General features: G+C 42.5%; 3 protein-coding genes across 5 annotated transcripts in view; all 3 read right to left on the bottom strand.

Annotated features, from left to right (window-relative positions):
* The window catches only part of creb3l2 (cAMP responsive element binding protein 3-like 2), a 39686-nt gene extending 31895 nt beyond the window's left edge, over positions 1-7791 (bottom strand). Inside the window, exon 1 of the mRNA XM_062517724.1 lies at positions 7265-7791. Coding sequence (XP_062373708.1) covers positions 7265-7363 — 99 coding nt within the window. The 5' untranslated portion in view covers positions 7364-7791. The remainder of the gene's footprint in view (positions 1-7264) is intronic.
* A 754-nt stretch (positions 7792-8545) lies between these two features.
* On the bottom strand, positions 8546-13538 carry ssbp1 (single-stranded DNA binding protein 1). Of its 3 annotated transcripts, none has more exons than XM_062517725.1 (7): positions 13426-13538; positions 12925-12980; positions 12636-12693; positions 12147-12287; positions 11434-11521; positions 9875-9963; positions 8546-9362 (listed from the first exon to the last, which is right to left on the bottom strand). In XM_062517725.1, the coding sequence occupies exons 2-7, from the start codon at positions 12946-12948 to the stop codon at positions 9322-9324; spliced, it is 441 nt and encodes a 146-aa protein (XP_062373709.1). In that variant the 5' UTR covers positions 12949-12980; positions 13426-13538; the 3' UTR covers positions 8546-9321. The 3 variants fall into 3 exon arrangements, with proteins under 3 accessions (XP_062373709.1, XP_062373711.1, XP_062373710.1); XM_062517727.1 differs by having other exon boundaries at positions 8546-9234; XM_062517726.1 differs by lacking the exon at positions 13426-13538 and adding an exon at positions 13212-13280.
* Positions 13539-16154: 2616 nt separating this feature from the next.
* Positions 16155-23812, bottom strand: part of c17h12orf56 (chromosome 17 C12orf56 homolog) — a 27996-nt gene continuing 20338 nt past the window's right edge. The window contains exons 9-14 of the mRNA XM_062517461.1: positions 23258-23347; positions 22967-23069; positions 22639-22713; positions 17867-17944; positions 17045-17223; positions 16155-16559 (exon numbers count right to left, since the gene is read on the bottom strand). Coding sequence (XP_062373445.1) covers positions 16445-16559; positions 17045-17223; positions 17867-17944; positions 22639-22713; positions 22967-23069; positions 23258-23347 — 640 coding nt within the window. The 3' untranslated portion in view covers positions 16155-16444. The remainder of the gene's footprint in view (positions 16560-17044; positions 17224-17866; positions 17945-22638; positions 22714-22966; positions 23070-23257; positions 23348-23812) is intronic.

The raw sequence follows: 23812 nt of genomic DNA, 5'->3' as shown, positions 1-23812 counted from the left end.
AGGCTTTTTGAACAGAAAAACTTTGGTGAGGGCCTCAGAGATGCCTGAAGTTTTTGCTAAGGGCACCAGAGGGACAATGAGCAGCGCACCTATGGCAGCACTCCTTGTGAACTGTGTGTGGACTTTTACATGTATGCTGCTGTTGCTGCTGAGTGGATCTGAACGTGAGGACTGTCTAGAGACGCCCGCCAGCGACCGACTAAATCACACGTCTGATGTCTGATCCTGTTGGAAGATAAAAGCTTGAGAGAGAGAGAGAGAGGCTGAAACATCAGAGGTCTGCAGAGCCAGCTACAGTGCGCACGCACACAGACACAGACACACACACACACACACACACACACACACACACACGTAAACTACCACACATTCTATAATGTGGTGTCTGTCTACAGTTTCAGCCTGACTTTGGCCTGGTGTCTGACTAGAGACTGAAACTTCAAAGGGGTGAGATGAGATCATGTCAAAATTAATCATCGAGTGAACTTCGTACCTTGAAGGCAGTATCCTTAGATTCTGTGTGTGTGTGTGTGTGTGTGTGTGTGTGTGTGTGTGTGTGTGTGTGTGTGTGTGTGTGTGTACTGTTGTATATTCAAGCTGCAAGTAGTGCTCTTTGCAATTTCACGTCTGAAAATCTTGATGACATGAAGTGATTAAAAGTGATTCTTAACTGTAGCACAGTACAAATGTGACTCCTACTTCTGTTCTGAAAGTCTCATGTTGTTGACATCCCTGTGAACTAAAAAAAAAAAATCTTCACACAAAGCAGTATTGAAATTCTGCTTCCTTTCTCTGGTAATACATAGAAACCGAAGGAAAAGAAACACCAAGAGAGAGACCAATTAAGCTATTTTACTCAGCAGTTGCCATCAGGGATATAGTGGTAAAATAAGAGGTGGGTAAACTATGAATTATAAGATCTCGGTGAGGTAGACTGCACCCTGCGGTATCAATTTTTTTAAAAAGGCATTCAGAATGTGTTTGATGATGTTGGAGGTTATTGTCTAATGTTTGTATCAATACCGGTGGTATTAAATGGATCCTAGAGTGTTCAGTGCACATATTGTGAATGTGGATAACACAGCGTGATTCTTGACTGTTAAAAGTTGCAACTGGTGAATAAACTCTTTTGAGAGGTGGATAAACTCTAATAAGAGGTGGATAAACTGTGTTCACTTGTGTTTAGCCTCTACTACATCCCTGGTCGCCGCGGTCGACCGTTATTCCCGCTCTCAGACTCTTATCTACGCTCCGAGTGGTGTCATGGTGACTCGTGTATTGACATTCTGACATGTCAGAGAGGCCCTTTCCTCACAGCGACCACGCTTTTGGGTAATGTCCGCTATCTCACCGGTGTGTGGACACAGACCTGGCTTAACGGTCACATCGAAAAGACAGCATGGCCTTTACTCTGGCATAACGCAACACAATACATGGTTCAAAGACAAAGGTCCGGTGTCAACTAGCTGGCAGCGGTTGAGACTCTATACTCTCAAGATTCATTTTTAGGAACGCTTCATGAACGGTCTTAATCCCAGATTAATTTTGATGGACAGATGTTCTTTATCTATGCTATGTGATCTGTCTATTACACATACACAGACACACACACACACACACACACACACACACACACACACACACACACACAAGAGCTGATCTGCTGTAAAAGAGCAGCACTGCAAATACGCTCTGGAGGGCAAACAAACGCCAGGGGCCAGGCAGGCCACCCCAGATCACCTTTTAATGTTCGCCACACAAAAAAGCCACTGTGGAGTGGAGAGGAGAGGAGAGGAGGAGAGTGGTGGATGGGGTTTAGAGAGGGGGAGAGGAGGAGGCCACGTTTGTTTTCTTAAGACATCCTGTCCATCGGCCCCCCACTGCAAACAGGAGAGCGAATTCAGCTCCAACTCCCCCACCCCCCACTTATCCCAACACCTCCCTCTCCACTCTTAAGACTGAGAACGAGGCCTCTTGTTGCCCCAGAGGATTATGGGTAGTAGTAGTGGATTACGTTAAGTTTCTTACAGGGGTAGCCTAAGCACTTGGGAGTTCATTGGTGTGGATAAAATGTTTACCCCTCTTGTAAAAGCAAATATCTAAACATGATCATTTGCTGAAGGTGACAATCGCCAATCGCTGTTCAGCTCTCACTGCAAAAAAGTCTTGGACAATTATTGCTCGATTCATTTCATTCCATCGAAACACATAGGCTTTATCAGAGAGGAAAGCTTCCAGTCTGGTTGTACTGTGTTTGTTTGGGGTCGTATTGTTGTTGTTTTTCCTGGCTCATACTAGGAAAATGATAAGGCTGCTGGCAGCTCTAGAGTCCCACTGATTAGCCAGCCAGTGAGCTGATGGTGGAGCTAAAGGGAATGAGGACAGGGTTAAGGGATTTAATCAGATACCAGCTTCAGGGCCCAGGCCTACACAAGACACAGGCCAACGACTCACTCAGAGGTGATCAAAAGGTAACTGTGTGTCTGTAAGCCTGAGAGAGAGAGAAAGGGGAGGGAAGGGGGAGAGAGAGAGAGAGAGAGAGAGAGAGAGAGAAATCTATCAGGCATCTTGTGATTGTCTCCTGTTAACTGCCCAGGCAGACCCATCTAATCTAAAGTGGGGCGGGCGGGGGGGGGGGGGTCTGAGTGACTAAGGGAAGCCCGGGTCGTCTTAGTCCACAGATCGGCATGAAATGCTGCGCAGCATAACTTTAAGATGCAGTCATGGGAAGAAGTGAGTGTGTGTGTGAGTGTGGGGGAGGGTATAGAATGTCTGCCCTTGGTAGGAAAGGGGGTGGATAGGAGAGAAGGAGAGGAAGAGAGAGAGAGAGAGAGAGAGAGTAGGGGGATGAGAGAAAAAGGATAGAGAGAGAGTGAGAAAAAGATACGGGAAGAAAGAGAGGGGGAGGGGAGAGGGAGAGAGAGAGAGATGGAAAAAGGGTGAGAGAGATGGGGGCAAGAGGGGGGTAGGGTAGAGGTAGATCTGCTAATGTACTTTCCCAGGCTAATCGTTTAGTACTCCCAAGTGGCTTAGTACGCACTGGGTGAAGATACGGAGAGCCACTGGTCTGAGTCCTCTATCCATCTCTCTCTCTTTCCATCTATCCTCCTCTCTCTCTCGCTCTCTCTCTATCAACCGCTCACTATCTCTCTGGCCCTCTATATCTGTCCCAGCTTCCCTGTCTAATTTGAAAGGACATGACAAGACACTGCCATGACCACAAAATTGTTGAAGTGATGCAATTCAGCTAGCTAGTGCGCGCACACACACACACAGACACACACACACACACACACAATGAACTTAATGGTTTAAGCAGATAGCAATAGGAGGAGGAGCAAAAAGGGAAGAATGAACCATGAACGGACTTTTTCACAGTTTCCTACAACTTTCTGCCTCATCTCCTTCTCAGTCAGAGACAGACACTGAAACTCAGAGAGACCTGGTGTGTGTGTGTGTGTGTGTGTGTGTGTGTGAGAGAGTGTGTTGTATACTACAAACTGAGATTCATGGTATGTTGAGCCCAAAGCTAGAATGCATGCAAATTTGATAAACAAAGGCGAAGGTTCCTAGCAGACTTTTTTTCCCCTTCTTTGAACTTTTAAAATTTTGCAAACTGTCAGTTCCCTTTGATACTGTGAACAAAACGTCCGGCTACAAGACCAATGCCACAAACTTTCACCTCTGCTTGTCGAGCCAGAACACACCTCTGGCACAATACACACGCCTCCACACGGCACTTATCTCGACTCATAGCATACCCTTCTGGACTGTCTTCGAGGATTGCCGGCGCAAAGGCCCATGACGCCTACACTGTTTTCTTCTCTCCAGCATGTCAAGTTCCACATGCAAGCCGTCGTGCCCTGGCCCCTTATCGTTGTGATGATAAGCCAAACATAGTACACACGTTTTTTAAAAACACTATTTACGACATCACGGTCCGAACTCCAGGAATGATGACTGATAATTTTTCACCGAAGAATGCACACTATGTATGACTTTAAAAAGCAGAGCAAGCTTTATTCAACCACGCACCGTGACAGCAGAGGATGGGTGCCAGAACAAAAAACATACCTGAGTGATGATAAATATAACCTGTCTGGCAACACACACACACACACACACCTTTGCTTACCATCCCAGTTCTTAAAAAAAGCACAAATTGTCTTTTTAAATGCCGGCAATGGGCCTAGCATACTTGACATTTCAACTAAAGGTTAAAAAAAAAATATTCAAAGAAGCAGAAAGGGGGTTTGGTTTGAAACTAGCGAGCTAACTACCTAAAAAAACCTTAAAATTGAAAATCACAAAGACTCTGAGAGACGGAGACAAAAGATTGCCAACATGCTGACTGATGTCTTTTCAATATCAAGTGTTCAGTAGCGACCTATGAAAGCTGTGAGAGGGATGTTCCTGTGTAATCCTGAACGGTTAGAGGGGAATGACATCCGTGTTAATCAGGGATGTAGTGGAGGCTAAACGCATGTAAACGCAGTTTATCCACCTCTGAAATTTCAGAAATAGTTTATCCACTTCTTATGCAACTTTTAACATCGAAAAATCACACTGCATTACCCACATTCACAATAGGTGCACTCATCAACACTCTAGGAACCATTTAATACCACTGGTATTGATATAAACCTTAGACCTCCACCATCATAAAACACGTTCTGAATGCCATCAAAAACTCTGATAGTCCACCTCACTGAGATCACAGAATTCATAGTTTACCCACTTCTTATTTTACCACTACACCCCTACACACACACACACACACACACACACACACACACATACAGATACACATCTCTGGTGCTAATCTGTCCTTCACGTGACCTCTTATACCATCAAGATGAATCTGTACATGGCAACAGAACTACTTGCCTGCAAAAATATACCTCAAAAGTGTCGACAGTTAATTAAGTGTACTGTTGCTTTAAAGTCAGTATACTACCTGTTATGACCTTCAACCTGATTGGAATAATCACCTATCAGCAACAGTGATAACATATTTGAGATATCCAAGAAAGATTCAACATAATCTTGAAGGGCAGTATATTACCATCAGATTGCTGGGTGGACAGTAATTCATTCCCAAATGTGTAGTGGCACTCACATCAATGCCTCAAACTGGCATGACTGTTTCCATGGGAAACTAAAGAGAACAAGATGTCAGCTTGGTCAGACTAGTTCTATGCGTGTGTGTGTGAAAGGAAGAACGTATGTGTGTATACAGTAAGCGCATATGCGTGTGTGTGTGTGTGTGTGTGTGTGTGTGTGTGTGTGTGTGTGTGTTTGTGTGTGAGAAAGAGAGAGTATGCAGATGTGCAAGTGTGAGAAAGAGTGTGTGTGTGTGTGAGAGCTATGTGGGGGTTGTTGTTGTATGAGACCCCAGCACTGCAGCTGAAAACAGTTTGCATTGTTGTGAGGAATTCCGTGTCAACAAACCCTAGGGAATGAGAGGGAAAGTGAGAGGGGAGCAAACTCCAAAGCTGGGGAGAAGTGTGTGTGTGTGTGTGTGTGTGTATGTGTGTGTGTGTGTGTTGGGCAGAGGACCAGGCCCCAAACCTTTGGAGGATGCGAAGTAGGTGTGTGCGTGTATGTAGGTGTGTGTGTGTGTGTGTGTGTGTGTGTGTGTGTGTGTGTGTGTGTTTAGGGAGAGGATCAAGTTGGGAGATATGTGTGAGAGAGTATGAGAGAGTATTTGTGTGTGTGTGTGTGTGTGTGTGTGTGTCTCAAGCAAAGGTGGGAGTGTCAGGAGAAGACGGAGAGGGGGGGGGGGTGGTGTGATGTGGTGTGGTGGGGTGGGGTGGGGGTGCAGAATGCGAGACTCGGACTCTGGACAAAGAGCCGTCTCTGTTCCCGTGCCACCCGAGAATACCAGGCATCTCGGAGCTGCACAAAGTGAGCTCAGTTCAGCCGGCATGCCACACTCCCCTGTGGACCCCGCAGTGTGTGTGTGCGCCGAGTGTGCATATGTCTTCTGTGTGTGACCGAGTATGTCTCTTGGGTCTGTGTGTAAGTCTCACTGTGTGTGTGTGTGTGTGTGTGAGAGAGAGTGTGTGCAGCACAGGGTTTACTTTAGCCACTGTTGATGCAAGCGTCCCTCACACACTGCCCTGTCCACACAGAGAGCAGTGTCTGGTGGTAGTGTGTGCATAAGTGTGTGTGTGTGTGTGTGTGTGTTGAACAGGGGGAGAACTAGGAAGAAGGCCAACCGTATCTACGGTGGGAAGGCCTGTGCAATGGCAACAGGGCCACTGTATGATACAGTCAAAAAATAACCTCTCCATCCCTGTACAGTCAGAGAGCAAGGCGAAAAAAAAAAAAACAACTGAGAAGCGCCGTACAAGAGAAACCTTATGTGCCATTATAACTCCAGTAATGTCAGCGTTTTCCTGCAAAGCACTTCAAATCCTTTCAGCCCTGATTTCTGATTGTAGAGCGATGAGGGTCTTAATTCAAAGCTGTTAAAAATAAACTCTTTTTTTCTTTCCCTTAAACTTTTACACTAAAGGAAATGGGTGGGGAGGAGTGTCTAAAAATTATTTGCGCTCCATTAAGCATTTAAAGGCAAACAAAAGCAGTCAAGTTTCCCTTTAAACGGTCTACCACCTTCCCCAAAAAAAGCCTTCTCCATGCTTCCAAGATAAAGGGGCCCCGTTCTGTCTGCAGAGTGTTCGAGTTTGAACGCAGACCTATCATTACATAACTACAGTACTTTTGGGTACAGTCGAAAAGTACAGACCTCCTCCAGATGGGACGCATGTGTAGGCCACTTCACGGACCTCTGAAACTGAATTGTTAGGCTGCTGCTGCACGACTTTATCTTCGTCGTGATCTGCTGAATAAGGTCTTTTGCAATAACAGCCAAACCGCACCGCGAAATGTGGGTCGTGCATTCTTCAGAAACCCACATCGTCACATCAGGGAGGCAATTAGGCTGTTCAGGTATGCAGGTATAAGGCGTTTAAACTTAGATTATTTAAAGGGACTCTGAACTCCGTGCCGGACCACAACGTTATACTCTTGCTCAATATCTCTACTGTGATAGCCACCCATGCAACAAGTGTCAAGACACTGAACAACAATATATTGATAACGAATGCATTACGATAGCTGACCTTTCATAGCAAATACTACATTAATTCACACCCGCAGAAACAAACAAAATGTCATGCTGAAAATCAGGCCTATGAATAACGATAATGACCAAAACGACATAGAAGCAAATGCAGATTACGGTTACAATAATACTTACAGTGCTGTACAGAACTCCGTCATTTTCTCCCGGTTCAGACAATTCGCTGAGATTTCGATCCCAGTGTAAAAACGGTTCAGCGCTGTCCAGTATTTCCATGCCTTCACCAGTTGATTGCTTAGGAGTCGACTGTCTAACCTGCGTTTTCTCAACAGATGATATCAATGTAGGCTATGGAGCAAAAAAGGAAAGCGGATAGGCTACAATGTTGCCAGAACGCAGCGTGATCAAATGTAGCAGGAATCGGCAACAACTTTTCCTTCCGTCAACGAAAAGTTGAATTAGCCTAATAAGTTGAACAGTCTTTGCACTGCGTAGTCAGTTGCGACACACGACTCGGGTGGCTTGTCGTTACATCAACAAAGCAAAACGACTCACTAGGAAGACGACAGTCACTAGTTTGGAGATGCAATAAGAGATTAACCCCGACGCTTCTTTGTTTATTTTCTCTGACTCGTAGTATGCAACCAACGACGGACTTTCTCCCGTTTTCTTGAGTTGAGGTGATACCCTGTCTCAGACTAGCAGGAATTTGGGGGCGGGGAATGGGTGGGAGTAGTCGTGAGAGGCAATTATTTTAGGTGGAGCCACCCAATAGCATTAAGTTCAGAGAATGCGACAGCCGCAAATATAGCCTACAATCAACTAAGCTGTACACACCCACAATGTAATGTTGTTTAAGGTGAATATTATCTTAGGCAAATTAACAATAGCGTTACTATATTATGTTGGCTACACTTCGTAGTCCCCGTTCTCTGGGAAGCAAACGAATCAGCCTGCTGCTTTCAAAACGAATGCAAACAAATGGTCCAGCTGACTGAACGCTTCAAGAACCAATCACGTTAAGGTCGAGTTTGCATCATTTGACTGACAGCATGAACGCCCAATAGGGACGAACTTATCCATAACTTTCAGCAAACTGAGTTGAGACAAGACTACCAAATTGACAGTGCCCGCCTTGTACAGTCTCCTTCAAAACAGAGGGTTCCAGAAGTGGTTCACTACTTCAAATAAGCTACTTAAAAGTAAATCTGAATGTAAGAGAATGCAAACACTAAAAAATAATAAAGTGCAAGTGCTCCACCCAAACTCGTTTTAGTTTCAGTTGCACATGCTAAACATACATACTGGAGTGGAGACTAAAAGTCCATCCTAAGACTGATGCATTATCATGTCCATGTGACAAAAAAACATCAAGTCATCAGGTTCACATCATGCATCAAATGAAGTTACCTTAAATAACTATTCTCTTAAAGAAAAAAAGGCACATGAACCCACATATAATTGAAAAAAGGGATATATATTTCACATAATACATACAAGGACTTGGTTAACATGGTCAGTAGAAACTGTGTCTAACATGAAAGTGCTTCCATATAAATCAGATTTCGCAGAAGCAGTCGGTCTTTGCTATTTCAGTGAACGTCCATATTCACATCTATGAAAAGCAAAACAACGTAAAACAACCCCCAACAGGTATTGAAACCAACGGCTGAGAAACAAAACCGAGAGATTCTGAGAATAACTCAAGAGGACATCTGGCCAGTTTGTTATTTTGTCATCTATGAGCACAGCATATTAACTTGACTTTTAGAAAGCATTTGGTTCCTCATGGAGGATCGCTACCCAAAAAACAAACTGTAGGATTCTCGAGACCTACTGCAGCACATTTCTGCATTTTGATATTCTAGTACATTAGAGAGGGGAAAAAAATATATCTTTTTGTTGGACTGATTTCCCACAGTTTTAACAAAAGCTATAACTCATTATAACTTATTATGTGCTGACCTGTTCACATGATCCAAACAAAATATGGTCAAACCAACAATACTTTGGTGTGTTAATGTTGTGGCAGATGTGTTCCGAGGCCAAAGTGCTGTATATTGGCACCCCCTGTTGGTGAACAGGGGGCATGTCAAAGTCATAATCTTGAAACCATCACAGCTCCAAGGACTCCAGGCACTAAACTCCTACAAGAAAATAACATACTGTAATATGAGGAGGGGGGGGGGGGGCTTCTTCTGATGCTTTACAGCTTTCTGACAAAGAGATTAACTTCATGTTCTGTCTCCTTTTTCACTTAAAAAGATAATGTTGTCTGTGGAGAGAGAGAGAGAGAGAGGTAAAGAGAGAGAGAGAGAGAGAGAGAGAGGGAGAGAGAGGTAGAGAGAGAAATAGTTGAGTTCAACAATGTGCATTTGGGTAAATAAAACATAAACAAACAAAAGCCATGTCTCCATGGACACGCACACGTACGCACACACACACACACACACACACACACACACACACACACACACACACACAAAGCTACCGTTAATTCCCAACTATTAGCCGCAGCTTATACATTGATTTTGCACAATTTCTTCATCTATGAGGTTAATACACAGGGGCAGTTAGTATGGTATTGATATGGTATTAATCTGTGGCTTATAAACAATGCCGCTAATACACAGGAAATTACTGTATACATGCCTTCGCTAATCATTCTTACTCTTTATTTGTTAGCTTGCCATGAATTACATACCAATGTAAACCTATCTATATAGACACACTCTCTCTCACTCTCTTACACACACACACACACACATACTTGCCAGAGGAGCTTACCTGCGATGACAGTGGTGGCTTGGCGCCTGACGTTGTCTTTGTCCACATACTCTCCGTAGTCCAGTTTGCCCTCCACATACACACGCGCCCTGAGACCACACACACAAAAAGACAGTATGGGACAAGCGCAACACCAGAAATAACAGGAGAACAGGAAATGTGGTTGGGTCATTTGAAGCCTTCCAACTACTTTTAGGAGGGGTGACTTCATCAATCAGTTAAAAGAACACGGCAACTTTTGGAAAATTCGCTTATTTGGAGTTTAGATAAAGCAAGGCAAGGCAATTTTATTTATATAGCACAATTCATACACAAGGCAACTCACTGTGCTTTATATCAACAGTTCTTAACTGGTCTGGCTTTGGAACCCACGATTTCCCATATATTTGTTTAGCGCAGAATTTTAGTTCTGATGGTTTCATGTTCTCATGTGCCAGCAATTCAATGCACACCACATCCTGGGGCTTCTGTCCCATTCTGTTCTCAATTTCAAGTGAATCCAAGTATTCCTGGTCGTACTTGCGTTTATTGCTAAAATAATGTCTAAAGACCAATTCCTACCAAAGATTCCCGACACGACGAGACTGAGTTGCAGCGGTGTGAATTAAGTGTTGCACGTAGTTGCAAGCCGTCGCAGAGCATTCAACATGTTTAATTGCAGTTGCAAGTTTTAGAAAGTCGCAGCTCATCTCGTCGCGAATCTTTGGTCTGAACCCTATTTAGACCTGTAACAAACATTGTCTATGTCCATGGCAATTACTGACATACAAATAAAAAAACAATTTCACAACAAGCTCTGTGACACCATTAGCAAGTGGGTTAGACCAGTTAGCCTAGCTTAGCATAATTCACTGGAAGTGGAAGTGGGTTAGACCATTAGCCTAGCTTAGCATAAGTCACTGAAAGTGGATTACACCAGTTAGCCTGCAGTTCCCTTTTAGCTATAGACTGTAGTAGGCCGACTGTCAAGTAGCATTCAAAGCTGTCTTTCCACAGAGGATTGTGAATTCAAGTACCACAGTGAATTTAGCAACCTTATATGTTATGATGTTCTTTACAGAAAGTACTCAGAATTGAACAGGTTCACAATCAGCACTTAAAGTGATCTGATCACCATTCACACTTAATGCTGCTTTCCATAATAAAAGATATTTGACAAGAACAAGATGCTAAGTGTGTATTCGCTTATTAAGTGATGATGTAATTATGAGATAATAACTCTCTTTCCGGGTCCAACGGCTTTCAGACTAACTTGTTTTTCTCCATAGACAGTAAAACAAACAGTTTTTTTTGAGTAGCCTTCGTCATTTCATACTGAATTGTCGCCTCAACCTAATCAAATCCTATTTTTCACAGAAGCCTGGACATTGCCCTTGAATATATCATCTGGCTGCACAGCTACAGTAATTACTCTGTTAAAGTTTAAAATTTTGTTTTACACTAACTAAAACGGAGGTGATGATGACAAAGCTGCTGGGCCCGTGACGTCGGACTTAACAAAAGCAATAGAACAACAACAACAACAACAACAACAACAACAGCTTCAGGCACACACTGACCCTTTCCTCACATACTGGTAGGCCACATCTCTCAGGCCTGGCTTGAACACAGAGACCCGATGCCAAGTGGTTTTCTGGCTGACGTCAGCTGGAAGAGAAAAAAAAGGAACGTGGTCACAATAAATACTGTTAATAAGGAAAAATACATTACAGTAAATACTCTCAATAATAACTCTAAATAGTAAAGTACAATAAACACTCTTCTGAAAATAACTAATGCATCTTGGGGGTATTCCAAGTATGTGGTTTGGTGATTAACTCAACAAGAGCCCCTATGGCATGGTTTTGTCAAAGATCCTTAAATACTTTTTCAACCGTCTCTGGTTTTGTTAAGTGAATGAAGTCATACAGGTCTTCTATTAGGAGGTTTACCATTTACTCTGAGACTACCCAGGTTTAGTATATATACTTATCCCCAGGTATACTTATTCTTACTTATACATTTGTCACTAAACCACGTACATGGAACATATATTTTACCCATTGGCATGTTATGGAAGTACACCATAATCTCCCTGACCAAAAACTGGACTACTTCATGTGTCAAAACTGCAGCTTTGGAGGAATCATTTTCAGGAAATATCATATTTTGGACGTAAAAAAAAAAAAACCTGCATTGCACTTCACAGCAGAAATGCATATTTTGACGAATGGCTTTGTACTCGATATCGCTCTTATGCAACAAGTGGATGATCACTATTTTGATCTCTTGCCTGATTCTGTGTTTGCTCCTTCCCCAGTGCGCCACACCTCGTTTGTCGCCACGGAGAAGATGGTGACAGGGTTCCGGCCCTCCACCTGTCTCATGATGGGATCCTGCCCCACTCGCCCTAATACCTGCACCTTGTTTATGGCTGACAGAGAAAGGAAAGAGCGGAGCATTCAATTTATTCACATGACTGTAAGTGTTACAATGTTGCCAAAGCAGTAATTACATTGTTCCGTTTCAAGGTAAGGTTCTAAAATTCCATGTTGAATACAATGAACCCAGACATTATTTAGAACTTTCATTTTCCACAACTTTTCAACAATAGTTCAATTCAATGCTGGAAAGCTGGTTTCTGTTGTGCAAGATTGTTAAGTGGTTTCTGGCAGATTAACATTTGATAGTGGTCCTGGTCCACTTGCAGATGAGAATAATTCAAGGGATTTATGATGTTAATTGTGCAGTCACACGCACATCAAATGTGTAGGCTACTCACATCGCTCTAATACGTAGCTAGCGTCTGTCGCCTTGTGCCGGACAAACTGTCTAAGTATCTGCAAAAGAGGGCGAGAGCAAAAAGAGGCATTACATTTTTTGCATTTATTTTAGATTTATGCATTTCAAATAATTAAATGGATTTGTTGTCATAGATCATTCACTATCTGCCGTCTTCAAAATGTGTGGAATAGACATGGATGGTAATTTACAGAAGTTTAGCACTCGACAAATTTCACTGCATAGCCAGAAAGATATTCCAAGGTTATGTGGTTTGTTTGGGGTCGCACCTGTACTGATGCGCTTCGGAACATTCTTGTGAGGACGGACTTCTAACGACTCCAGACTATAAACATAAAGAAAAACAATCATTCTCCTAAACAATCATTCTCCTGTCATTTTGATATTAGCCGTTAATACTGTGACCAAAAAACTGAAATAAATGCAAAGAACTAATTTATTTCGCAACTGATACAGAATAACCTATGCAGTTCATCATTCAGACACATTCACCTATTAATCATTCGATAAATGAGACAAACATTAAGAAGAGGAGAATTAATTGTTGTTAGATGACCTGATCAGCATGTGCAAATGGGTGAAGGCTGTTGCCAGACAAACCCAACCCTTTAGCCAACTAGCTGCGAAGGCTAATTGTATAAAATGCGGCCATCGATGACCTATTTAATGCGTTCAGTATGCAGTACAAATATCTAACATAACATGGCTGCAACTTTAAAGACATTTCTGTTCACAAGACCAATGAATGACATACTATTACTACCACTTACATGCTTAGAGCGGCGATGGACAACTCTTCTGTAACCCGCTGTAACCCCACGCTTCTTCCGGTCCTTCTTTAAAAATGGTCCCCAGAATACTGTTCCGCTTGAGAGAAAGTTCCTCTGTCTTCAAAAACGGGATAGCCTACTCTAAGGATGGAAAGTAGAAAATGTACGTGTCATAAAATATAAATAGGCTATTTCTAATTGTACAATGTTTTAATTGTAGATTGATAGAGGAAACATTGCAAACATTGTAACCTACCTAGCACAGACTAGGCTATTATGAATGGAACATGTCAAAGCTAGGCCTACATTCTTATGAATGGCTTAAAAATAGGCCTATAGAATATAAGGCTATGGTTTCTAGACCTATAATTAGCCTATGAATCCCATAAGATTTCCAAGCATGGTGGCAAAAAGGTTAGTCTCCTCTGCTACACACTAGCCTACAGGTCAAAATATTGTATTTTTTCTAATCCAGTTAAATATTGGGAGCTTCTCCAGTATGTGGACATTTATTCTTGATTTCACCCATTTCACCAATGGCTCACAGACTAGACTACTAAGGGTAATATTGTAACTGACACAGAGATATGTGGAATGGTTCCTGTTTCTCTGTTATTCATTTGTAACACGCAAGGGCCTGCATTTTGTCTTGCTGATGTTGCTGATTAGCCTATCATTAACGACTACAGCAATGAAGAGGAATGACCAAAGAACTTGTTGTCAGAGAGCCCATCATTAGTGTGGAGTGGAGTGGAGTGGGTGGATCCAGACTAAGGTGACCAGATGTCCGAGACCAAAACCGGGGATATAACCCCCAAAACGTGGCAAAAACAGGGACATTTTCAGTTTGACTAATCTGGTTGAAATACAAACAAGTTTCATCTTCAAAACACGGGGACATGGGTTGTTTTCTGTATTTTCCTGGGGACAGCAGGCAACCAAAAACGGGGACTGGGACGTCTGGTCACCCTATACCAGACACCACTGGTGAGTCACCTTGAAGTGCCATGTGCCTAATTCAATGACACAGTGATGAAGGAAGGTGCCTGCTTGATAGCCCCATTGAAATGTTCACAAAGGCTGCTCTGTTGATCTTTACACACTAAGGATGCTTTGCTCGCAACTCTGTTTTTGTTGCTTTGGTTCTTTGGTTCTTTGGTTAGGCATTCAGTTTTCAGGCAGTACATGTTGCACACTGCAGTAAGGGCCTTTGCAGTTCAGGGACCCGGGTACATAAACATATGTCCCTTCTGTGAGTGCTGCCAGCTAGCCAGCGGTCCATTTGTTGTTGTGTCCTACTCCTACTTCCTGTTGTGTAACAGTAAACAGGCTTTGTTGTTGTGTCCTCCTACCTCCTGTTGTGTAACGGTAAACAGGCTTTGTTGTTTGATTGGCGGAAGTTCTCTACCTACGGCACAATGAATTTAACATGTCTCCTGGGTAGTTGCACTGACCTACACACAACCCTCGTGGCATCTCGTTCATGTGTGCATCTCTATCATTTAACTTTGTAATGCAAATAAAAACAACAACCAATGTATTAGAAATAAAACAACCAGTTAGTTATGATGAAGTTCTGTATATTTATTTGAGACTGAGAAGCAAGTCGATCAGAGACACTTTACAAAATTAACAGGATTCAGCCACAGGTAATACAGAGCCAACAGTCGATGAGGTTCAGTTCTAATGAACACTTAGTTCTATATAAATTGTTCTATAGGTCATCGTTGTTAGTCTGAGGATATAACATAAATAGTTAATGAGTGCAGTTCCAGAGCTTAACACAAAATACCCCTATCATCTGTTCTAACACAGAACTATGGACGGACAGTTGGAAACATGTTTGACAGATTATTTCTAGTTCATGTTTTATTGTGCATTCCTAGATGAGGATAAACATGACTTGGAAGCACTTTAGACAATGTTTTTAGGTATTATATTTCCCCTATTACAAATAAAATGTGTTATTTAGGACACTTATCTTCATGTTAGTCACACAAACATGAGAGAACCATCTCATCAATTCTGAATTAGCACTGCTGACTGTAATGGTAACTTATACCCTTACTAAATGACAGTAGTGTTATCGGAAAAGTATAACTTAACTACACTAAAACCCACAAATAGATTAAGTGCAACAGATTTCATGAATTTCAATCATCTCCTTCATCTAACAATTATCTCTGCATAATCTCTCAGAGAATAGATTCCATCAACATTGCCAAGTATAAAAATAAAATTGCTTTGTGCACACACACACACACACACACACACACACACACACACACACACATGCGCGCCACACACACACACACACACACACACACACACACACACGCACACACACACACGCACACACACACACACACACACACACACACACACACACACACACACACTGCTGAGAAATGGGGGGCAGGCATGCACACTGCTTACGTAGTAAGACACCAAACAAATTGACAGATATGCCTAAATTCACTCAAATGAAGACACTTTGATGTTACTGTAATAAGAGTACAGTTGCAAAGACATTCATGTACATTGTACATTCACAAGCATAGAAATACAAACAGGCCATCCGATCTGATGTCAAGGAATGTGCAAACCTCTTGCTCTATACTGTATGTCACATGCCTGTGTGTGTGTGTGTGTGTGTGTGTGTGTGTGTATGTGTGTCTGTGTATCTGTGTGTGTCTGTGTTTGATTATTATTTGATTATTATAGTGCATTCTTCATCAGTTCAGCAGTCCAAGCAGATGTCTCGTATGTGCACATGTGTGATTGTTCTTCAGGTGGGACGTGTGGGACAGAGTTCTCTAACACTCACACACACGCACACACACACACACACACACACACACACACACACACACACACACTGTCGTAGTCACTGCGGGACACTGGAATGCACTGAATTCCTGGAATGAAAGACAAGAGGTGTGGCTTGTGACTACAGGCCGGAGTCAGTTAGCCAATAGCAGTGGTGTTGAGGTGGGTGCTGAGCCAATCAGGGCTCAGTTTAGGGTTGTCGAAGCACCAATGAGTGGAGCTGTGAGAGAAGGCGCTGGGCTGGTAGGCTGATGGGGTAGTGGGGAGGCAACTTCTCCACAAACCCTGAAGCTTTTACATAGTACCTGCATGTGAAATGAGCGGAGGAGATGAGAGGAGAGGAGAAGAGGAGGGGAGAGGAGACAAGAGGAGAAGAGGTGACAAGAGGGGAGGAGAGTAGAGGAGAAGAAGAATAGAGATGAGAGGAGAGGAGAGGAGAGGAGAGGAGGAGAGACAAGGGGACAGGAGAGATGAGGCGATGAGGTGATGAGAAGGAGAGGAAAGGAGAAGAGGAGAAGAGGAAGAAAACAATAAAAAGGGATTATGATTATGGGATTATGTGATATGGTACTTCCACCAGAAAAGTCCATTATTAACTTAAAAATATTTAAGGTTCCAGTTTTTTAAGGATCCAGTGTGTGTGTGTGTGTGTGTGTGTGTGTGTGTGTGTGTGCGTGTGTGCGTGTGTGTGTGTGTGTGTGTGTGTGTGTGTGTGTGTGTGCGTGTGTGCGTGTGTGTGTGTGCGTGTGTGTGTGTGTGTGTGTGCATGTGTGTGTGTCCAGTGTCTCACCTGAACTCCTCTCTGAACTCGGCCCTGATGAACTCGCTCAGGATGCGGCTGAACTGAAGGCAGGCCACCAGAACCCGGCAGCGCTGGTAGAGCAGGACCGCCTGGGACGGGCTCAGAGTGGACTGGGAACTGGACAGAGCCAGAACCACCTGATGGGTCTGGTAGCCCACAAAGTGGATCTGTGGAAAAGAGAGAGAATAAAGATGGATGGACAGAGAGAGAGAGAGAGAGAGAGAGAGAGAGAAGTAATCAGAATAGACCCTATCTCTCGGTAGATGCACATGCAATGTTATGTCAATGTAAGAAGCAATAAAGATGGAGAATGAGAGAGAGAGAGAGAGAGAGAGAGAGAGAGAGAGAGAGAGAGAGAGAGAGAAGTACCCCGGTACTCCGAATATACCGTATCTCTTGGTAGATACACATGCAATGTGATGGCAATATGTCGGTATCATTGTGCCAAAAATACCACACGACAAAGCCCATAACATTTATAAACGTATATAATTGCTGTAGGTGTGGTGAAATCTGTGGGTTGGATTTGGATTTGGCACTGGTGTGTTGGATCGTTGCGTAAACTGGTTGTGTAAAACGTAATTCTGAGCGTATAGTGTTTTTCCTCCTGCAGAGCTAACATCAATCCATATTACCCAACTGATCCTGCAGGCCGGACAGTCTTACAGCAGAGATCAGGATTAGCTAAGACAAACACGTTTAAGATGAGACATGTACTACACGCATGGTTATATATCAGGAGAGGTCACGCATTAGGATTTGAGAGAGAAAGACTTAAAGAGACGGGAAGAGACACAGTACTACACTTACAGTGGAGGGCTGAGGCTTTAGAGTTTTCAACACCCAGCCAACAGTCAGGAAGTGTTCCATGCTTGGTGTACGGCTAGCCTGTAGGGACACAAAAAGAACAGTGCAACAATGAGAATAAAAACAACAAAATAGTTTTCCTTGATGATACAATGCATTTGTTTGTTTGCACAGAATATGTGTGTGTGTGTGTGTGTGTGTGTGTGCGTGTGTGTGTGTGTGCGTGTGTGTGTGTGTGTGTGTGTGTAGACCCCGAAGCCGCCGCCAGGCGCCGCCATTTGCGCCATTTAGAATTTCAGCCGCAGCCAGCCAATAATTTCGTAAGCCAAATTGAGCCGCCATCTGATAAACTTTGGCTGAGCCGGTTAGAATTTGCATCAAATAATAATGATATCATATAGACACACACATACGAAATAATTAAAAATAACGAGCGATTGCTACACGAGATATAGACTAGAACTAATTTCCCCCATTGGATTCATCACCACAGTCCTGTGCTGGTTGCTACGATACCGAGACTCAAAGTGAATTGACGACCAATTAAAACTGCACGTCTTCCACGCGATGGACTCATGGATGGACCTCACGTAGATAGATTCTAGTGGATTATTTATCGTGCTCACTCAGATGAAAATGGCGGAAAGAAGCAAGCAAGGTAAATGTAATCTCACGTTTCACATTCACATACTTTGCTAATTCCTACATAGGCATACTCAAACCTTTGTTGAATCTTCAGGGCCTGGTTGCACAAACACCCGAAGTTCCCGAACTAAAGATTGATGATATGAACCAAATATTTTGGAACGGAGGGATTTATATTGACTGCGATATTATTCCACCGTTTACAGATTGCTGCGTTGCTAGTTCACGACGCATGCTTCAGTGTACATTGAAATGAAATGTGCCGAACGTTGGGCAAAATAATATAATAACAATGTGTGCTTCAATTAACTATGAAGTTGGGCAGCGAATTGTATGTCATAAATAGATGCAATGCAAAACGTTATTCCGTGAAGTTTAAGACGTGTGCATATATTTCTTACACAGCAGCAGGGACATGTGGGACATTCCGCCGAATGAGTGCCATTTGCTAGTTGAAAACCTCCAAAAATAAACTTATTTTTTTAGGATTTTTTTTCACAGAATCTATCAACACACAAATGAAAGTATTCAAAAAATGTTTTGGTCAAACTCAAGGGACTATTTTAATTTTTTGTATGGCTTTCAGTGCTATTATTCTTAGTAAAAGTAACAGCAATGAGAGTAACAGCAATGAGTTTTTTGCATATAATATGCAAATAAATTAAGTATGGCCACCTGATGTCTATTCTAACTTCATGAGGACATTGAACACATACTAATGCTTTAATATCACTCAATATTTTTTGATGTTATTGGTTTCTTTAAAAAATAATTTCGGTAACAGGAAAGAGATTTTAGATTGACCCGAGTCTCTCAGATGTACAATTTCATAAGATATTCAAGAAATAAAAATTAAAGAACTTACTTTTGGCCTTCCTTTGGCCTTTAGAAGGCTTAATGATCTAATTTTCAACTAAATATGTGATTTGTCGAATACTCCAATGCTTTTAGGAGGGAAAATATGTCGGGGTAACAGGAATGAGTCAAAACCTGGGGACGCACCTATAATTAGTATTTTAAGTAAAAATATATAAATTTGTTATGAAAAATACATGTTAGACACATAGTTGGGACATAGATGTACATAAGAATAAAAAGAAAAGAAGATTTCAGAGTGATTTTAGGAATAATATTGCATGGTGAAATGAAGATTTTAGCATCGGGGACAGCACAAAAAGGCTGATTTTCAGTGTTTTATGGTGTTTTTGTCCTATGTTCTGAACAATGTACCTGAAATTTGCACCTAGTTAGTATGCAGTGTGCATTAGTTAACAATAAAAAGTGGCTTTGGGGTAAAAATTGTGTGTTAAAATGTACATAATCCCCTGGGGACATAAATGGCATTAATTCGGCGGAATGACCCATTTATGTTAGGCTACTACGGTGCCAATTGAATGCGCCTAGCACTATAGCTAATATTGGCAAATAGCTCAAGTAGATTAGTTCTAGCTATAAATCTTCACTTTAGGTGTTTCGTGCAACCATTCTTGGAAGTATGAATGCCTTTTTTTGTCAGGACTAGAATGCCATTGTTTCAGGACTAGTGTTTTATGGATATTTTTGTTCTCTTTTAGGACGCGGACTTAACAAATATATCAGCACACCACGAACACATCTTCTTAAGGATTCTGGTGTAACATGGAGGCCTCACAGTGTTGATTCTGCTCGTAGCCTTCGTTCACATTTTTGGACTTATATGGGCGATCTGTATGTGAACAACAATCGCATTGATGAGAAACTCTACTGCAAACTCTGCTTTGAAGCTGAAATGAAAAAAGATCATGGAATGCTATCAAAAGTGTACAGCTTGGGAGAAAAAACATCAAGTGGAAACTTCCTTGCTCATGCAAAAGCTGCACACAAGGAGAGTGCAATATTTCTCAAAGACCAATCGAGCAAACTGACTAACTGGATCCAAACTGTGCCTAAAGGAAGCCCAGCTACTTCCCAGTTTGATGTTAATCGTGACATCGTGTTGTGGCTGTGCCAAGACCTGCTTCCTTTTGAATTATTAGAAAAGGAAGGTTTCCAAGCTTTCAACAAGAAAAATGTCCATCTGAATTTGCCAACCAGTAGAGCCCTTGCAACAACAGCCCTGCCTGATGTCTACATGGGTTTGAAGTCCAAAGTCAAAGAACAACTGGCAGACATGGTCAGTGGTACTATAATGTTAGATGGCTGGACTGATGCACACCATCGATACCCATATGTTGGTGTGAGAATCTGCACTGTAGATGCAAACTGGAATTTCCCTCTGTTTACACTTTGTGTTAAACCTGTAGAAAGTCACACATCAGAAAACCTTACAGTGTTTGTAAGGGAATTACTTGATGAATTCCTCCCCAATGACAGAAATGTGTTGCTCTTTGACACAACAGATGGGGCAGCAAATATGATTAAATTGTCTCGGTTACTGGGCCATGAGAGAGTAACATGTGTAGCACACTGTTTACACAACTTACTCATAACAGACACTCTTACGAAAATCCCTGAAGCGCAAGTCTTAATTTCTCAATGCAAAGACATTGTCAGTGCACTGCACTTCAAGGCACATCTAATAGAGGAATTTAGGTTGGAGCAGAAAGAAGCAGACACATTTGCCAAGATTCAAGACCTGCAGCATGAAATTGATGCAGATTCCAATGATCCAATTGATGAGATGGATGATGCAGATGATTGGCAGCTGGGAACTAAGAATTCAAAACAGGGCCCACAGACACACAAAACACTGAAGACCACAGTGCCAACACGTTGGAACAGTGTCCTGAACATGATCAGAAGCCTCGTCAGCTTGGAGACAGAAGTCACTGAAATCCTGAAGAGGATAGGAAAGCCCTTGTTATGCCCCCTTCCTGATGACATCGAGCTACTTGGTAACTTAGTTAGCTTTTTGGAAGACTTTGAGAAATTCACACTGATTTTAAGTGAAGTCAGTCCAAACCTGAGTGCCATACCACTAATCAGGGCTCGAATCAAGAAAATCTGTACAGTGACTCCCAGAGATCCACCACTAATGAAGAGAATCAAAGAACGAATAATGAAGAATATGGACAAACGAATCCCCATGTCAGATCTGGTTAGAGCCGCTGCAGTGTTTGATCCAGCTGTCAGAGATATCGCTATGACGAAGGATGAAAGCAGGGAACTGCTGCAGAATCTCCATGAGAAACTGAACTCCTCCAGGTGACATTGACATTTCAGTGTACTTGCTAACCACATACTTTCTTTTCTTATGTGTTTGATTTTGCATTTGCCTTATGCATATATTTCACTTTTCAGATTCAGTTCAACTGTGTTTGGGGTTGGAGATGAGACGACTACGGATGGTGGTTCTGGTGGCCCTTCTGGCGGGGATGGTGACCACGATGTGGGAGGCAGCGCAAAACGCCTGCGACTAGAATTGTTAGCAGAGGCGCAAGAAGATGCAGAAGCTCATTCTTCAAATTGTATCCTTGACCAAGAGATAGATGCTTTTCTGGCCATGAGAACAAGAGACCAAGGAGCACTGGACTTTTGGCGAACCCATAGCAATACTTTCCCCATACTGTCCGCTATGGCCAGGTGCTACCTCTCCATTTCACCAGGGAGTGTGCCGGTAGAATGCATGTTTAGTTCCACTGGCCTTCTGCTCAATGGTAAACGATCATCACTTGCTCCTTCAAGGTGTAATATGATAAGCTTCATCCATGATAATGCCAAGTTATTGTATACAACTTAGCTTAATTACATTTAGCCCAAACACAACACATTGTAGGCTACTTGAAAGTTAATAATGAAAATGTAGTAGCATACATGTAACTAAATAAATATGTACATAATTTGTGAAAGTACAATCTGGTGAGGTTTTTTTATTACATTGTATTGCATTTTGTAGAAATATGGAGAAAGTCATGCATTGCTTGGAAATATTGAGATCTAGTAAATCAGTATAACATAGACTGATCTGTAGACATGAAGTGGCAGCTTAAGCCATTTGCAGCCATGAACATTTTGGCGGCTGCAGCAGCCATTTAGGTTTTGGCTGAGCCGGCTAGCCAGCCAATAACTTCATCAGCCAGCCGTTATTCTCAAAACAAATGGCTTCGGGGTCTATGTGTGTGTGTAATAGTGGGAATAGTGAGATTCCCTACCTCTTGACAAAGCACTATGATCTCAAAGAGCAGAGCAGCAGCCACAGCCAGATACTCAGCCTGCAGGATCTGCATCTGAACGAGATGATACAACCACAAATATATTGACAAAGCAGATAAATTAATAATAAATGGCTCTCTCAACATCCGTCCTCGATCCTCGATGCTCGGTCCTCCAGGCTCCGAGCATCGAGCTAGCACTGGATAGAATATCACATTGTTGCCGCCCCATCATTCTTTATCTAGATCAGTGGGAATGAGGACCGAGGAAGGAAAGGAGGATGTATAAAAAGACGAATGAGAGGCATCCACAGTCCTCCTCACTCACCCCTGTGCGTTTGTTTGCGCTCTGCTCCCACTCCGCTGAGTCCGAGGCCTGCTGGTCCGGCTCACACACCAGCGCTAGCAGTAGCCTCGCCGTTAGCGCTCCCCTACAGGAACAACATCAAAACAACACAGCAGAGGTATTTTACTCATGAATAGACAAAAGGAATTGAGGAATTAATGTTCTGTTGTTGTCGTACCATTAAATAACTATTAATCCATTTATACCCGCCTATACTGTATATAAAGTCGTGAACAAGTTGTGACAAGCCCCTTGATTGCCCATCCCACTCACTGATTGGCTGTCAGCATGCTCAGTCTGGCTGGCTCCACCTCCATCTCCCTGAACATGAGACTGAGGGTCTGGACAATGAGAATGCACAACCTGGAAACACACACACACACACACACACACACACACACACACACACACACACACACACACACACACCAAACAGTCTCAATCAGTTTTTAGTACATTTCAGCTACAATTAAAGTAACTGATATACTTTATTGAATAGTTGAAATAAAAAATGAATCCCTGAGATATACAACTGACGACTGATCTGTCATGTAAAAGCTTAAAAAAAAAACAAAAAAACAGTTCAGTTGCAGTTCAAAGAGGCTGCCACTGGGCGGCAGTGTAGAGCTGATAAACAAGCTCAACCTCATCTGACTGGCTCAACCTCAAGTGACTGGCTCAACCTCATCGGACTGATCTTGAGTGGGAGCCCAATGTTACTCCACTACTACTCTTAATCTAGTTGTGCAAAAAGAAAAGCAGCTTACAATCTCGCAGATCAAGCCCTTGCACTTACAAATGTATGGAGCCTCCATAAGAACAGAGCGA

Source organism: Sardina pilchardus, chromosome 17 (assembly GCF_963854185.1).
Source record: "Sardina pilchardus chromosome 17, fSarPil1.1, whole genome shotgun sequence".
In the NCBI taxonomy this organism is placed as follows: domain Eukaryota; kingdom Metazoa; phylum Chordata; class Actinopteri; order Clupeiformes; family Clupeidae; genus Sardina; species Sardina pilchardus.
This window is presented reverse-complemented; position numbering and strand designations above follow the sequence as displayed.

What these genes read in the sequence shown, in the direction of transcription:
- ssbp1 (XM_062517725.1), bottom strand. Translation starts at nt 12,948, where the DNA reads ATGTTCCGAAGCGCATCAGTACAG. An exon ending in TAGCTACGTATTAGAGCGAT is followed by an intron (nt 12,288 to 12,635) that starts GTGAGTAGCCTA and finishes TTTCTCTGTCAG; the next exon opens with CCATAAACAAGGTGCAGGTA. An exon ending in AGCCACCACTGTCATCGCAG is followed by an intron (nt 9,363 to 9,874) that starts GTAAGCTCCTCT and finishes CTCTCTCCACAG; the next exon opens with ACAACATTATCTTTTTAAGT.